At 39.1% G+C, this 18,450-nt stretch overlaps 1 protein-coding gene across 5 annotated transcripts in view; it reads right to left on the bottom strand.

Moving 5' to 3' along the window:
• The window catches only part of ZNF451 (zinc finger protein 451), a 126,190-nt gene that overhangs the window by 6,072 nt on the left and 101,668 nt on the right, over positions 1-18,450 (bottom strand). For 2 of the 5 annotated variants that reach the window (XM_069564062.1, XM_069564063.1), the window contains exons 12-15: positions 18,292-18,422; positions 17,251-17,437; positions 10,453-10,521; positions 351-1,499 (exon numbers count right to left, since the gene is read on the bottom strand). In XM_069564062.1, the coding sequence (XP_069420163.1) occupies positions 1,492-1,499; positions 10,453-10,521; positions 17,251-17,437; positions 18,292-18,422 (395 nt within the window). In that variant the 3' untranslated portion in view covers positions 351-1,491. Of the gene's footprint in view, positions 1-350; positions 1,500-10,452; positions 10,522-17,250; positions 17,438-18,291; positions 18,423-18,450 lie in introns of those variants that run through there. The other 3 variants (XM_069564061.1, XM_069564064.1, XM_069564065.1) reach the window with 3 other exon arrangements.

Consider the following 18,450-nt stretch of genomic DNA (forward strand, 5'->3'; position numbering starts at 1 on the left):
GGTGGGACCTGGAGGGGAGTTTTAACTCCAGGCTACCTTGAGCCACGCAACTTTCCTTCACCTACAGTTGACATTAACAACCAGAATCTGGGAGCGGGACCACAGCCCTACCAACAGCTTGACCTTGGATGGGTGAACTCAACAACTGTGAGACAATTTCTATTGTTTTTTTCTTTTTTAATTTAATTTTATTATTATTATTTAACTTTACAATATTGTATTGGTTTTGCCATACATCAACATGAATCCGCCACGGGGGTACACGTGTTTTGTTTTAAGCCACCTAGATTGTAGTGCTTAGGTGAGCAGCCCCACTGGTAATACTCTTTTCTAATCTGAAAGATGCTCACCTGTTTTGTGAGATGTTTTGTACAATTTCTGTGTGTATTATATACAGAGAGAACCAAAAATCTGGAGGACCAGCATCTAAGTTGGGGAAAAGGATCAGAGTTGAAGTGTTCCAGAGTCCTTTTATTGTTTCATGGAGGCAGACAACATGTACATACACTTAGTCTTTAAGTTACATATAAAAAATGTGATAAAATGCCAAGGTAACCACAGAAAGAACAGAAACAAATATGCAGCATACACACCAACTTGAAAAAACAAAAAGAGGAAGCTAAGCATGAAATAGCAGAAATAAATACAAAAACAGTATCTACACTGAACTTACAGGAATTAAACCTGCCAGTTAAAATGGATAAAAACGAAAGCAACTAAATGGTTCCACTTCCAGTAACAGCAGAGTAGCTTATATTGGGGAGAAGGCGATGGCACCCCACTCCAGCAATCTTGCCTGGACAATCCCATGGACGGAGGAGCCTGCTTGGCTGCCGTCTATGGGGTCGCTAAGAGTCGGACGCAACTGAGCGACTTCACTTTCACTTTTCACTTTCATGCACTGGAGAGGAAATGGCAACCCACTCCAGTGTTCTTGCCTGGAGAATCCCAGGGATGGGGGAGCCTGGTGGGCTGCAGTCTATGGGGTTGCACAGAGTCGGACACAACTGAAGTGACTTAGCAGCAGCAGCAGCAGCTTATACTGGATTAGTTCTCCCCTAGATAACAATTATAAACTATTTTAAGGCACTAAAGAACAACAAAAATCAGGCAGAAACAGGACAGAAGTTAATTATTGAAATAAATGAATTACACAGGGCTAAATATGCAGCTTTACGCTTTGTTTCTCATTTGCCTTAGGGCATGCCTACATCCCTGTGAAACTAGATGCAAACTGAGTTAGACAGATGACAGAGGGTGCGAAGGGGAGCTGGCGGCAGGAGGGTAGGAACAGCAGAAGAGATCCCGGCAGAAACGAGAAAGCAACAGAAGAGGATCCTCCGAATCTACAAATCCTTGGCTGACTTCTGAACTCTGCATACACGAGAGAGGAACCAAGATTCTCGGTGAGCAAGAGCAGTCGGAAAGCTAAAAGAAGCAAGCGACTGCTGCTTGTGGCGGAGAGAGAGTTTGGTGTCCAAGTCCAGCAAGTTAACTACCTACAAGAAAAAAAACAATTCCTCAGAGGAAGTTAACACAATTCTGAGAATCTATAATTTACATCACAAACATCTAGCATACATCAAAAATCATGTGACTTGCAAAGAAAGAAGAAATGAGACGCGCAGTCAAGAGGAAGAGCAGTCAAAAGAAACTGCCCCGCAACATAATCAAGCTATTGGGATTAGCAGAAAAGAGATTTGAAGAAAAGTTAAAACTATTTTCAAGGACATAAGGTTGTGTGGATAAAAAATCTCAACAGAGAAATAAAAACTATTAAAAAGAAAACTAAGCAGAAACTCTACAACACATGAGAAAACACATGTTTGAAACTGAAAATTTACTAAGTCAGCTTAACACTGGAGGTGGCAGAAGGCTGAACAATAAACTTGAAGACTGGACAATAGAAGTGATCAACTATGAGGAAAAGAGAGAAAAAATACTGGAAGAAAATGACAAACCTGTGGATAAATCTAAACCATCTAACATGCATAACTGGAGTTCCAAAAGAAAAGGAGACAGAAAGTGGGACCAAAAATTGTGAAGAAATAATTGGGGGAAACTTATAAACTTAGAGATAACATGAAGCTAAGAAAACTCCAAGCAGGATACAAAGACAGCTACATCTAGGGGCATTATCAAAAACTGCTAAAATTCAAGGACAAAGAGGAAATATTAATAGCAGTAGAGGGAAAAAATGACATATTTGCATATAGGGGAGCAATAATAGAAATTATGGTCATTTGTTATGACAAACAAAGGAGGCCGGCCACAAGACAAGAAAACGGAGTTCGAGCTCTAAAGTGCTGAAGAAAAAAACACTAGTTAACCAGAATTCTAAAGCCAGAGAAAATATACTTCAAAATTAAAGGGAAAATAAAGATACTTTCATAAATGAAACAGAATATTCAACACTAGCAAAACTGCATTACATTAATATAAAATAGGACAGGAAATTCTTTAGGCTGAAGAAAAAGGACATCAGATAGAAACTGTAATCTACTGGAAAGAATGAAAGGTCATTTGAAATGGTAACTATGTGGATAAATATTAAAAACTCTATATTTCTTCTTTTCTTTCTTTAAAACTCAAAGCAATGTTTAGAGCAAAAAGTAATATTTTCTTATAGTGTTTATAACAAAAGCAAAAAAATATATATCGTAACCTTTAGAGCAACCATAAAAAACTGGACAGATTGTCAGAGTAAACCAAAAAGTAAGATCAAACTGAGAGACGTAGTTTCAAATTTAGAATCAAATTTAGAGATGAAGTTTCAAAATAAAGATATAAACACACTGAAAGTAAAAGGATGGAAAAATATACACTGTGTAAATGTTAAGCATAAGAAAGCTTGAGTAGCTATGTTACTATCAGACCAACAATTTTTATGATAAAAGATATTACCAGAGATAAAGAACAGTTCATAGTATCATAACGCTAAACAGATCAGTTCATTAGGAAGACACATCAGAAATGTGTATGCAACTAAAAACAACTGCAAAACACAAAATACAAACTGACAGAACTAAAGAGAAAAAATAAATCTACAATCCTTGATGAAGAAGCTCACTGTTACTACTGTGGTAACTGATAGGTTAACTAGATTAAAAAAAAAATCACTGAGGATGAAGATCTGGTATTATCAACCACCTTGACCTAACTGACATTGATAAAGTCCTTTACTCAAAAAACACAGAAATAATTCTTTTCAAGTGCATACAGAATATTCATCAAGATAGACCACAGGTTGAGCCATGTAAGTCTCAATAAAAATCAAAAGTTTTAAGTTTTACAGAGTATATTCTCTTACCACAACAAAATTATATTAGAAATAATAAGACGTTCAAATATTAATATTTGTAAATTCAACAATATATCTAAAGAGTCAATAGATCAAAGGAGACAATATAAGGAAAATTAGGAAATATTTCAAACTGATAGTAAAAACATGAAAATTTGTGGAACACAGTCAGTTCAGTTACTCAGTCGTATCCAACTCTTTGTGACCCCATGGACTGTAGCACGCCAGGCTTCCCTGTCCATCACCAACTCCTGCAGTTTACTCAAACTCATGTCCATCGAGTTGGTGATGCCATCCAACCATCTCATCCTCTGTTGTCCCCTGCTCCTCCTGCCTTCAGTCTTTCCCAGTGAGTCAGTTCTTCACATCAGGTGGCCAAAGTATTGGAGCTTCAGCTTCACCATCAGTCCTTCCAATGAATATTCAGGACTGATTTCCTTTAGGATGGACTGGTTTGATCTCCTTGCAGTCCAACAGACTCTCAAGAGTCTTCTCCAACACTGCAGTTCAAAAGCATCTATTCTTTTGACACTCAGCTTTCTTTATAGTCCAATTCTCACATCCATCCATGACTACTAGAAAAACCATAGCTTTGACTAAATGGACCTTTGTTGGCAAAGTAATGTCTCTGCTTTTGAATATGCTGTCTAGGTTGTGGAACACAGTAAAAAGTAGAAAGCTGACAAACTACAGTCTGTGGGCCAAATCCAGTCCACGAGTAACTTCTGTCAATTTCACGTGTACTTCACACTCCTTTGCTCATGTATTGAGAATGGCTGCTTCCATGCTATAATAGCAGAGTTGAATAACTAACAGAGACCACAGGAACTACAAAGCCTAAAATATTTACTATCTAATATTTTACAGAAAAAGCTTAAAGCTTGCTTATCCTGGCTTAGAGGGAAATAAACATCTTTAAATGTTTACATTTAAAAAACAATAAAAAAATTCAATCAACAGTCTAAGCGTCACATTAAAAAGCTATAAAAGATGACAAAATTTAAGCTCAAAGTAGAAGGAAGGAAATAATAAAGAGCAGAAATCAATGAAATGGAGAGCAGACCAAAAGGAGAGGAATTAACTAAAAACAGTTCACTCTTTGAAATGACCAAATAAACAGATAAACTTCAAGTCAGTGAAGAGGAAAACAAAAATTACCAATATTAGGGGAAAAATGAGATGATATCATCAGCGATCCTAAAGAAAAAAATATATAATAAAGGAATACTACTATGAACAACTTTACACTGGTACATTTGACAACCAAGGTAAAATGGACAAATTTCTTGCAAAACATTATTCTCCAAAACTGACATGAAGAGAAAGAATAGGTCCTAGAGTGAATATTCAACAAATTAGTGGAACAGGTAGCTCCAAACACCCGTCCTTCCACATAAAACACAGAAATACACGCCTAAACTGTTGGGCAGAAACAACTTTCTCAAAAGTTTGGAAAATCCTCAAAGGGTCACAGCAACGAAGCAAACACTGAATCAAGACAAAGATCACACAAACACCAGTACGGGGACTGCCCTGGTGGTGAAGTGGATAGGAATCTACCTGCCAATGCAGGGGACACGGTTCCATCCCTGATCTAGAAAGATTCCACCCACCTCAGAGCAACTAAGCCCACGCATCACAACCACTGGGCCTGTACCCCACAGCAAGAGAAGCCAGCGCAACGAGAAGCCCGTACACAGCAATGAAGAGCAGGCCCTGCTCACTGCAACTCGAGAAAGCCCACACAAAAGCAACAGAGACCCAGTGCAGCCAAAAATAAATAAAATAATTTAAAAAAAAACACAGCAGGAAAGCCTAGTGGTATCTTCACTTGCCCTTTCCCCACCACCTCCCTATCCCTCCCTGCAGCAGCCCATACTCGTGGTGTGGGACCCTCGTCCCTGGCTCCAGGCAGAGCAGAGCAGAAGTCACAACTTACTGCTTTTGCTCTATCCTGTATCTGAAGGCATCATCTATTTTACCAAGCTCAGGCCCCACACTGAGGAGAAAAGCAGTCTGCATGGCTCAGAAACACTGTGAGGCAGACAAAAAGCCCATGGCCTGGGGTAAAAGATGACGGGTGAGACATACAATAGAACACCTGATATCTGGGAGGAAAAGCCATGAAGAGAATTTCCCTGGGAAATTAGGGCATTCAAAAGTGCCTCTGTGTCCTGGAGAGTTCAGAAACCAGGCACACAGCCAGTAAAGGATGCATGCTCAGCAAATGCCTGAGAAGACACTGAGCCTTCACCACTGGCTGGTCCGCAGGCTCAGTGCACGCTTGCGTGCTAAGTCACTTCAGCTATGTTGGACTCTTTGGCCCGCCAGACTCCTCCATCCATAGAATTTCCCAGGCAAGAATACTGGAGGGAGCTGCCATTTCCTCCACCAGGGGATCTTCCCGACCTGGGCATGGAACCTGAGTCTCCTGTGGCTCCTGCAGTGCAGACAGATTCTTTACCACTGTGCCACCAGGCCCAGCGCACAGCTGGCTACATGCTGAAGGTGCTAGCACACAGCTGAAGCTCAGGAGAGACTGCTGTTTGCTCCTGGTATTCAAGGAAATCTCTGTCAAAACAATAGTTGAAAACAAGCTAAAGGAACAGAGACTTCAATGACCAAACGTAACAAGGAATACAGTTTTTGCAAAAATAATCTGGAACGAAGCACATGGACAACTACAGCCTTCGACAATCACAAACAGCACACCAAGGGGAAGACAGAGAATCTGATTTCCAAAGTACTACATTATAATATTTGCACATCCAATTTTCATCAAAAACACAAATAATACAAAGAAACAGTAAAGTATACAAAGTGAAAAAAATTGAATTAAACCGTCCCTGAGGACACTTAGATATTGAATTTACTAAGCAAAGACTTTAAACCAACTGTCTTATGTTCTAAGACCTAGAGTAAACCATGAGCAAAACAGTAAAGGAAATTAGGAAAACAACGTATGAACAAAATGAGAATATCATAAAGAGGTGGATATTATGAAAGGCCACCAAATAGAAATTCTGGAGCTGAAAAGTACAACTAAAATGAAAAAATTTGTTACAGGAGTTTAACAAAATTAAGCAGACAGAAAAAAGAATCAACAGATTTTTAAATGTTCCAAATTTGATAAAAGATATGAATCTACACATCCAAGAAGCCCAACAAACTCCAAACAGGAGAAACTCAAAGAGATTCATGTTGAAGACATGTTATAGTTACACTGTCAAAAGCCAAAGTCAACAGAAGCAGCAAGAGAAAAGCAACTCATCATGTGTAAGCCGTTTTTAATAAGATGAACAGCTTATTTCTCATAAAAATCATGGAGGCCAGAAGACAGTGAGAGAACATATTTAAAACGCTGTAAGAGAAAACAAACAAAAATCTGTCAAGTAAGAATTCTATATCTAGAAAGAATGGAGAAGTAATCAAGACCTTCCCAGACAAAAACTAAAGGAATCTGTTACTAGCAAATCTGCCCTCCAAGAGATGCCAAGGGAATCCTTCAGGTTGAAATGATAAGAAATTTAGACAGTGATTCAAAGCTACATGAAGAAATACAGAACACTTACAGCAAATATGTCCTTGTTTTTCTCTGTTATGGCTAAGTCTGTATTTCCCTTATTCTCTTTTCTCTCTGCCTTTATTTCATTCTCTTTGAAAGAGAGGTAATATGACTAAGAAAGAACTCAGCAGCAGGAGTTAGAAGGCCTATACTAAATCATGCTCCACTCATTTGGAGGCTATGAATCTGAAAGCAAATTACTAAATGTTTGGAAAACTAAGTTTTTATGAAAAATAGGGGAAATATTCTAACTCTTATAGGTTGTTAAAATTAACAGCAATTTTAAATGTGTTAGGTTTGTTTCATACACAATTCAAGTAAAAAAAACTGAACACAGCAGTCTCTTCTTTCTCTATTCTTTAAACTGGCCACAGAGGGCTTCCCTGGTGGCTCAGGCGGTAAAGCGTCTGTCTACAATGCGGGAGACCTGGGTTCGAGCCCTGGGTGGGGAAGATCCCCTGGAGAAGGAAATGGCAGCCCAATCCAGTACTGTTGCCTGGAAAACCCCATGGACTGAGGAGCCTGGTAGGCGACAGTCCATGGGATCACAAAGAGTCAGACACGACTGACCACACTTTCACTTTCACAGAGTTATACTGTTTGACTGTTTATGTTATAGTTTTACTATTTGTTATAATTGTATGACAACTGCTATTAGTTGAAGGAACTCTTAGGCAAACTGCTGACATTTACAGAAAGATGGTTTTACATTAGCAGCAACCCACATAATGCTGTCTTACTTCTTTTCCAGGGATTTGGGTCAGAATATCTCTATTGAACGTGTATACTTCAGAGCAGATCTTAGGTGCAGGTAAACAGTGAATAATGATAATAATCACCATTATGGGGAATTCCCTGGTTCCATGCTTTCACTACTAAAGGTACGGGTTTGATCCCTGTTTGGGCAACTAAGATTCCCACAAGCAGCAGCAACCTATACACGTACTGCTTACCATGTGCCAGGCTACTCCAGTAAGGCAGGTATACTAGTATTTCTGTTTTTAAAACTGAGGAAGCTGACACACAGTGAAGTTAAGGGACTTGGACTATATTATATCCTCATAGAGAGCAAAGCTGAGACTAACCAGGATCTTTATAATGGGCTTGGGTAAAGACTCTTGATAGGTCTACAGAAAATAACAAAGATCGAGATAATCACAGTGGGGGCAGAGGAGGGAGACGGCCACAAAAGAAACTGCCTTTTCCCAGGGCAAAAAGTCACAAGCAAACTGACCCTGCTTTTTACCACCGATTTGTCAGGCTTTTAAAATGCTGTGTTGAGAAGAGAAGGAATGAGAAGAGATCTGAGAAGTTTTAAACTCTGAGTTTTGCTATGAGGTTTGGACTAGAACGTCACTTTGCTTCCATGGTGCAGGGTCAACTCAATCACCCAATATTCTCCAGCCAAATGGTTTCTGTCTTAATTTCCTTTATCCAGTTATAGGGAGCTGGGTCCTAGCAGCCCTAATTTGTTAGAAGTTTATTTATTCAACAATCATTTAGTGCTTAAACCCTGTGCTAGGTGTTACTGAAATAAAGATAAATAAAACATGATCCTACTCCTTGACTGGCTCACAGTCTGGTGGACATGAGAAATACAAACACAACAATGTTTAAACCCAGAGGAAGTCTAGAGATGGGAGCAGTTAGCTTTCTCTAAAGATGGAAGATCTAAGAGGCAGCGATCATACAAAACTGTCTACAATGTGGCAATTCAACCTAAGAGGATATTTGAGCTGGTTCTTGCTGGGTGAGAAGGAAGGGAAAGGAAGGCACTGGAGGCAAGTACAGAGGGGGCCACGGCTCAGTAACTTACAAGTGGACACTGTGTGCTTCTCATATTCATTTCACATAAAGCAGGAAATGAAAACACACGACACCACTTTGATTTTTCTTGGAATTGGAGCATTATATCTCTGCTTCATAGGACAATTAATTAAAAGTTTAAAGTATCTTTACTTGAATCCACTAATGTAATACTTTTTCCAAACTAAGAAGTGATAAAAATGTAAAAACTATCAAAATCTCCCAGCCATAAAATGTATAACATAGATACAAAATGCTAGAAATTCTGATACATATTCAGTGATACAGATCTCAGATTTCCTGGGTTAGCTCGGAGCCCACAGGACTGCGGATGTTTCTCAAGTGTGGTTGTTTAAAAGCTGTAATTTTGTTTGGCATTTTCCATGGGATTAGTCATGGGTAGTAAGGGAAGACTGGGAAGTCTGAAGTACTTAGGTGCTAGTGGTATTTCTCTTTTCGTGGACTTCACCAACAACTTAGCTGGCAGTTTCTGTTTAAAACTCACAAACGTTCTCTCATCTGTTTAACATGTCATTACGTGGCTGCTTAGCACCGAGCCAGACCTCGCAAGACCATGTTGGGAAAACAAGCTGGTCAGAAAACTTGCTTCCAATTAAGTCACTGACTTACTGCCAATTTTGTTTAACTAATGAATTTTGAATATGAGAAAGATCAGTCTTCTCTGAATAGAACCTGCACTGAATAGAACCAATTCCTCTGCCAGACTCAATTCCCTGCCCCAAACAGCACAAAGTGTGCTCCCAGTCAGATCCACTGTGCTCTGGAGCAGCGCCAGCACACAGAAGTGCAGCAGCAGGCCGTTCTGCGCGCCTGTTTTGCCACGTCTCCTTCCCTAAGTAGACATTTCCACTCTCAAATCTCCACCAACAAACACCATGTTGGAACGTATATTGAGACTCCTACTGTGGCAATTCCCTGGGCGTCCAGTGGCTAAGACTCCACGCTTCCACTGCAGAGGGCATGGGTTCTATCCCTGGTGGAGGAACTAAGATCCCACATGCTGTGTGGCGTGGTCAAAAAATTAAAAAAAAAAAAAAAAAGACTCCTACTATTGTTCCTGAATGTCAAAGATGCCAATATGAGAGTTTCAACTTTCAGTAAGCTTATGTTCCAAAATCCTGTTGTTTCATTTCCTGCCCAGGATTATTAAAAAGCACAATTTGTTATGGAAAAACCACAGTAAAAGCTGGGACTTACATCACAACCAAACAGTGGCAGTTGGTAAATGATTTGATGTGAAGTAATATAAAAAGTTCTCTTAAACCTGTGAAGGGAAACATAACTAATTTATAGAAAAAAATCTTGTAATATTCAGATATAAGTGCTTGCTTTCGTACTTCCACTGCATAACTTTTAATATTTTTAATTTAATACTATTTAAATAAAAATTAGGAAACCAAAATCCTTTCTTAGCCCCAGGACAGCAACCTTTTTATGCAAAGGGTCAAAAAATGATTATTTTAGGTTTGGCTGCGGGGTGGGGCAGGATCTATACCATCTGTGTCACAACCACTGTTCTTGGAGTGAGAAAGCAGCAGCACAGCCCACACTTACACAAGAGTGCGGATGGGCTCCGGCAAAACCGCACTCATCCTGGCCCTAAATCACCTTACACAAGGAAACGCAAACTATCCTTTAAATGAAAGAACAGCTTTAAAACACAGAACAAAACACAGCGGGAGGAGGGGGATGAAGAAAGAGAGGAAGAAGTTAAAAAACATAGAATCAAGTAGGTGAAGGGTTAACTCCATTAGGTTACCTTCTGCAGATCTGAATTCTTCTCCCACTGAAGCACTTTTTATACCCAGGTTATCATCACTGTCACATTCTGTAAGGAAGAATCAATAAACGCAAATGTACTTCTGAAAGAGTTACTGTGCCATTAATTTACGTACTCTAAAATGGTATGACTTTCAACGACTCCTCCCATACCCAAGCTTACTAATTACAATCCATTAGTGTTACACATCTTTCCCTAGTTTTTTAAAAGAATGATTACCAAATACTACTACTTAAATCAAGAAAAAATAAAAATGAATGAAACAAGGTAATTCACTTTTAGCTCTATATTCAAAAGATTATTTGAAAAGGTTTTTTTGTATGTTTAGGAAATAAGTTCCAGTATTTTTTAAAAAACTGTAAATTTTAAAAAGCTAATTTATTTGGACCCAGCAAATAAACTCCAAGTTTCATTTGCATTAAATCATCTTTAAAAGATTTTTTAGAGGTGACAGAAAAAATTCTCCTTTAGTTTGAAAATCATAAGCATTTATCTCAGTGGATATCTTATATGCTTACTAATGAGAGACCTAAGGCTTTAAAATAATGAATGACGTGACTGTCAAAAGCCACTTAAAACTTGAACATGGTACCATCAGGGACCTGGCTTTCACTTTCACTACATTTAAATCAATTTCTATCAGAGTGACTGAATCAGGGTTTAAATAACTGAATACAAATCATATGGACGTATATATGAAAATATGTAAAATCCTAAAATATACATTTAAAATTAATCAGTTTACCATGGTCTACAAATAGAAACCACTGTATAACTCTTATATTCCTCTAGTGCAAAAATCTATTATGTCATCTTTTGCTATTCCAGCAAAAACAGTGTTTTCTTCTACAATATGTTATATACACTTACTACTTCAAATATTTCAAGCTATGTCTTAGTGAAATAAAACATTATATTTACAATTTGAAGAACAGAAAAATTAATTCTTCAAATATTAGGAACAAAGAAAATGCCCAAGCTTTCTGTTATTATAATTCAAAGTCAAGGCCAGTCAAAAGCAGCGTGTTGTAACTCATCTAAATAACCCATCACTGCAGTGAAGGCCTATGTAGTCCTGAGGGCTATGAGTTTGACACTAGGTTGTAAACATTTTTAAAGTTTTCTTTTGCCTCAATCAGCACCACCCATAGAACAGAGAAAATCACGAATAATTTTTTCTGTCTTCAGTACCTTGCATAGAATTAATTGTATCATATGGAAAGAGGCAGACAGACGCTGAGAATTAGGTGTAACAGCTATCTCACATGGTGCCTATTCAGCAGTGCATGCCACTGCTCCAGTCACCTGCACTTTCACAGCAGGGGTAAACTCATATGCTCAGTTTTTAAGATGGCTTTAGAGACCTGTGTGACTGGTACCAACCTCCATCCAATTCATTTCAAAGTGAAGACACAAACCAAAAAAATACAACAAAGTCCCAGGGTCATAAACCAGATGGCCACAGACAGTGTTCAGATCAACAAAAACCATCTTGAAACATATTATGTTTTAAAGAGACTTTACTAAAGTCTTCAAACAGTAAACAGACTTAAAGTCTGTTTTCAATTTAAATTCAGTAATTATAACAGCCTATACTCTAGTTCACCCTTGTATTACTGAAGAAAAATATTCTAGGCAAGTTCAAACTTTATATAAAATTCAAAGAAAGAGGTTTAATTACTGAAGAACTATAAACACCTGAATACACAAACTGTTTTTAAAGAGAAAATCTTACATAAAGCAAATCGGTACTATTGAACCAACCTATAAGACAATGTCAAGTTCTTTACACAAACAGATCTTTAAGAGCTTATATAAAAACAAGTAGCAGTTATTTTATCTTACAAAGAGCGTGACAACCAGGAGCAACATCACACAGTGCAAGTAAAAATGCTGCTGACATGGGTCCTTTAACTCAGGCCGCCCTCACAAATGGTGACTGCATTCTACAGTCGAAAGAAAGAAAACAGGGCTTCCTAGTTTACTTACAAAAGATCCTAGGGAACTTACAATGACAAGTTGGCTATGTTTGACAAACAATCAGCTTACTTTTTAAAGGACCAGAATGGACAATCAAATCTTTTTATCTTCTACAAAAAGAAAAAGCATCTTCCTGTCACTATTTTAAGCACTCATAGTTGGTATCTACAAATACTCTGTGAAGTCATGAGACTGTAGCAGAGCGTCTCTCATCTTCATTCTTCAAGGACGTGGTAAGAGCCAACAACGCACACTAGATTCTCTAACATAAAGTCGGGGCTTTGCATCAATGAAAACCTGTCTTCGCAGATGATGGCTGCCTGGCCCCACGCAGCTATTTCAACGTTTCTGGGCCTTTGTTCCGTCATGTACAAAAGGGGGCAACCTAACATATCCCACCTCACAGCAATGCAAGGAGGATTAAATAACACATGGAAGAAATTCTTTGAATGTTATAAACATCTTCAACACTACAAATACAAAAAAACACCTAGCACGGCAGCTGGCACACAGTAGGTCCTCAGTAGCAAGATTAGTTCCCTTTTTCTTCTTTAAAACAACACTGAAGTGACAAGTGATGTCTGCATCTCTGAGATATGAGGCTTGAGTTAGAATGAACACATATTCGTGAATAAAATGTGAAAGGTTTAAAAAAAGAAAGAGCCTACCAGGCTCCCCTGACCAGGATCTCTAGAAAGCATCCATGTATCTTGGTAAACTTTTAAAAAGTGAAAGTCAGTACAATATAAAATAGAACTAAAAGAAGGATAAGGGGGCCATGGGTGTCAACTCAGGACAGGTCAGTATCGTTACATGTCTCCACGAGGATATACATATACTGCAACCAAAGTGCTGCCGCTGCAGCCCTGATGCACAGGAGACTGAGTCTACAGGGCAGAAGCCAGGACACATTCGAATCTTAATCTTAACTTAAAGGCTCATCCTGCTACAGAGAGTAACCGATTTGTCCCAAACAGTACCCACAGTAACATTTCGCACCTCTGAGAGTGTGCGGGGTACACGCCGACGTTCGTGCACCGAGAGATGCTTCTCAGTTCTAATGCATATTAAATACCATTTCTTAACAAAAACTATTATTATTCTTAAGGCCATTTGTTAGGAAAGGTGAAGGAATAAAGTTACTCACAAAAATCACTGGTCTTTGATAGTTATAAAGTTTATTACTAGGCCTTTCACAGTCTTCCATGAAGGGGGGAAAAAAAAACTGTCTTAAATCAAACTGAATCTGAACATACTATGATTCAGTATAACACTGTTTGAAATTTCAGAGTTATAAAAGCATCTTTGAATTCAGACCTAAATGAAATATGTAACTTAACGGCTATACTTCTTTGGCCACTTAATTTTAATAATTTTCATTACTTTTAAAATGCACTGGCTATAGCACATGAAAAGATGCTCATTTGGAAAATGGAAATGAAGACCCAAATGAGATACCACTGTGTACCCATTAGGATGGTTATTATCAAAAACAAAAATCAGAAAATAACAATTGTTGGCAAGGATGTAGAGAAACTGAAGCCTTCATGACCTATTGGTGGGAATGTAAAATATTATAGTCCATGTGCAAAACAGTATGGAGGTTTCTCAAAAAACTAGAAATAGAGTTACCATGTTACCTAGCAATCACACTTCTGGGCATATACTCACAGAAACTGATCGGAGAGTCTGGAAGAGATGCCTGCCCCCACGCTTACAGCAACACGACTCACAACAGCTCAAGCATGAACACGCACCAAGTGTCTACCGATGGGTAAATGGATAGCAAAAAGGGGCACAGACATACAACGGAGCACTACTCAGCCTTAAAAAGGACCCTTTGACACAGGCTATGAGTAAAGCCTGAGAAAACATTTTTCTCAGTGAAATAATAAGCCAGTCACAAAATAGAAAGGCTGCATGATTTCCCTTACAGGACACACTCAGGGTAGTCCCATTCATAGACAGGAGACAGGATGCTGGCTGCCCATGCGCTGGGGGAAGGACAGTGGGGAGTTCCTGTTTATTGGGCGTGGGGTTTCAGTTGTCAAGATGAAAGGAGTTCTGGGGATGGATGGTGGTGATGGCCACACAACAGTGTGAATGCAGTTAACACCACACAACAGGTTTCCCAGGTGGTTCAGTGGGAAAGAATCTGCCTTCAATGCAGATCCGGGTTCGATCCCTGGGATGGGACGATCCCGTGGAGAAGGAAATGGAAACTCATTCTATTTGCTTGAAAAATCCCATGGACAGAGGAGCCTGGCAGGCTACAGTCCATGGGGTCACAAAGAGTCGGACGTGACTGAGTGACTTCATACAAACACACCACGCAACTGGACATTTCAGAATGGTTAGCATGGTAAATCTTATGTGTGAAAGTGTTAGTTGCTCAGTCATGTCCAACTCTGAAACCCCACAGACTGTAGCCCCCCAGGCTCCTCTGTCCATGAAATTCTCCAGCAAGAATACTAGAGTGGGTAACCATTCCCTTCTCCAGGGTATCTTCCCAACCCAGGGATTGAACCTGGGTTTCCTACATTGCAGGTGGGTTCTTTACCATCTGAGTCATCAGGGAAGCCCAAGAGCATGTATATTTTAGTACAATTAAAAAAAATAAAACAATGGAGAGAAAATCTAAAAATATATATAGTGGCTGGGAATCATGTTTCCTTTCTATGGCAGTAATAATTAATAATATCTGCTATTTACTGAGCACCTTTCTCGGCTTCCCTGATAGCTCAGCTGGTAAAGAATCCACCTGCAATGCAGGAGACTCTGGTTCGACTTCTGGGTTGGAAGATCTGCTCGAGAAGGGATAGGCTACCCACTCCAGTATTCTTGGGCTTCCCTTGTGGCTCAGCTGGTAAAGAATCTGCGTGCAATGCAGGAGACCTGGGTTCGATCCCTGGGTTGGGAAGATCTGCTGGGACGGGAAAGGCTACCCACTCCAGTATTCTTGCCTCGAGAATTCAATGGACTATACAGCCCAGAGGGGTGCAAAGAGTTGGACTCTAGACACTATACATGTCACTAATTCTTACAGACTTATAGATATGAAAGTGAGACTCACAAAAAGTTTAATATCTTTGCCTGAAACCACACTACTAGGAAGCAGCTACCTTAGCATTTGAACAAATGCCCATGCCCTTCTTTATACATTGCATTGCCTCTGTTTATCACAAAAATTCAAAATAAAGTACACATGTGCCCCCAAAGAGCAGTAAGTTCAAATGAGCACTGACTATGAATAAATGATTTTAAAAATACGTAGAGTATAAGAAATATTCATAAAAGAACTTCAGTATGTAACAATAACCTACACCTTACCTCTAACCCTAACATACCCATTTATATGCAGCTTTCACTCCAAATAAAGTTGAAAAAAAGGCAAAATCATAACAGCTCTCAATACCAAAGCAACGCTCCCAAGAGCAGCAGGAGGAAGACAAGGGGGTTGGCCTGGGTGGCAAAGGTAAAAATTAAATATTTTATGAAATATTACATAGATGTTTTTAAGGATCGGGGAAGGGATGATAAAAGAATGGAAGAAAAAGTGGTTAAAAAAAGTTACCAACACAGGGAATTCTACTCAATACTCAGTAATGCCCTATATGGGAAAAGAATCTAAAAAAGAGGGTTTACAGGTATATGCATAACTGACTCACTTGGCTATACACCTGAAAACTAACACAACATTATAAATCAACTATACGCCAATAAAAATTTTAATTAAAATTTTTTTTAAAAGAAAGAAAAGGAAAAAAAAAGCCACAAACAGAAAAAGCAAGTGAATGAAAACAAAAACTACAGAATAGGAAGATAACATTCAGTACTACAATATGACATAAATAAGCAAAATAGAGTCGACTTTCCTTTAAAGAGCACGAGTGTGCCAGCAGCTCAGTGGTTCCTAACTTTGAATTTATCCACTGCAATGAGTGACCAGAGCAAAGTTCTTCAGAACAGATCTTCAATCAAAATGTGGCTCTACATATATGAAATGAAGAAATTAGCAAAGAGGAGGGCATACTTGGGAAATGTAAAGGTAAATAATAAACATTCCAAGAAGTAGTCAGTTTCTCATTGAAGTCATTCATCAATATCTTTAAACTCTTTTCATGGCTGCAACTTATTAGGATATTTAAAAACTATTCTTTTATTCTCTCCTACCCACATTTACTTCAGAAATTAAAAAAACAAAAACAAAACCATCTGGGTCCCTAGAATTATACCCTTTCCTAAATATTGGTTAGTTAAACTGGCCACCAGCATGCCCATTCACTGAACAATCTCAGAAAGGCAGAGAGAGTGCAGGACAGGGGCTCCTAGTCCTTCAAGGTAATAAAAATCACTCAGGGCTTCATTCTGTCACTGTCAACCTCCTAAATGCCTTTTTTTTTGGGGGGGGGGTGGTATTGCCATATTTACTGCTTTCTGGTTTCTTCTATAAGCACTTTGCTTTCTGAAAAACTGAAGATAAATCTAGAATTTCCAAAACAAAATGAAGATCCAGATTCTGAGCTTTACAAGACTCTAATAGCATATTTCAAACCATTAAATACACGAATATAAATTTTATCCTTCAGACGAAAAAGGGCTCCAGAAAATCACGAATTCATCCTCCTTCTAATACACTCAAAATGAAAGCAGATAAGGAATGAAACACAACAAGCATGAGCTCGGGGCAGTTTAGTAAGCAGGCGCAGGGCGAGAGTGGGCAGCAGTTTATTGGCTTCTCTCAGCAGTGAAGTCTCCTCCTTTTGGGCGGTTTGCCCCGAGGCTGCAGCTGCATACCTTTGGTGGTGTCAGATATGCTATTTAACAAGGCACACATCATATCTCCCTCTAAGTGGTGAGGGTTGAGTATATGTGCTGGCCTCTGAGTCTTCTTAAACTGATTCTCTAGCTCCAGAAAACCTTGATCTCCTGAGAGGATGGTGAAAGGAATCTGCTTGGGCAGCTGTTCATCTAGACGGCCAGCCTAAGTTGGAACAAATGACACACGTCAAATCAGCATCTGTGCTTCCAATCAAGTTACAGCTGTTTCAGAATGAACGCCTACCTAGAAAGGTGTATTTCGCATGTCCCCTTGCTCCCACTAAAGTATGATATAAAGATCTCATTCATAAATAAAATATATTAATACCATATTTTAAAAATGTAAAGTGCTGTCAATTTTAAGATAAACTGTTTAATGTGCCACTAAGAGAGAAAGAAAAAAAGAGGAGGCCCCCATATAAAGGTGGAACAGTAGTAACAGGGCTAAAGTAAGCAAAGTCACAGTAAAGCAAGCAAGCTCAACCTTAAAACTGGCTAGATGGAAAAAGAAATTATCTTGTGGTTTAAAATATAAGCAGCAATCAACAAGTCTACAGAGTAAATTCATGTTATCAGTGTGACACAGAAAAGCTTAAGCAGAAAATTTAATTTAAACTGGGTCTCAAGTGGGTCGTTTCTCCAGGCAACTAGCTGAGACAGAAGCAAATGCAGATTTCACCTGGGCCAACAGTGACTGTCACAGGGCCTGCTCATTTCAGAGATGTTAAATGTGGAAGCGCCTCATGCGTCAGAGAGTGACACCGCCTGATCATCTATTCTACACACAGTTACGGTTCTACCATGCACAGCCGAGAGCTGGCTAGACTGGGGATGAAGCAGTAAACACGTGCTACACGTTCCTGCTCCCAACAGTCTTAAGTAGAACTTGATGCAAAAGGTTTTATACCAAAGACACAGCACTAGAAAGGAATCTACAGTGTCATTACGATTTAAGTGGGAAAATTCATCAAAGGGGTCCTAGAGTCACAGAAGATTCTGAATAAAGCAATGACTCACATGCATACATATGGCAAAGTCGGCAGCATCTTTTCTCTTGCTGCAGCGAGGATGCAGGAAGAAGCAGCCGATGCGGTTCAGGTAGTTGTAGACCTTACAGTGGGCCGGGGGCTTCCAGTTGGTGTTTCCCCCTGTCGTGTTTAGAACAATAAACAACAC

Source organism: Ovis canadensis, chromosome 20, assembly GCF_042477335.2.
Source record: "Ovis canadensis isolate MfBH-ARS-UI-01 breed Bighorn chromosome 20, ARS-UI_OviCan_v2, whole genome shotgun sequence".
Classification (NCBI taxonomy): Eukaryota; Metazoa; Chordata; class Mammalia; order Artiodactyla; family Bovidae; genus Ovis; species Ovis canadensis.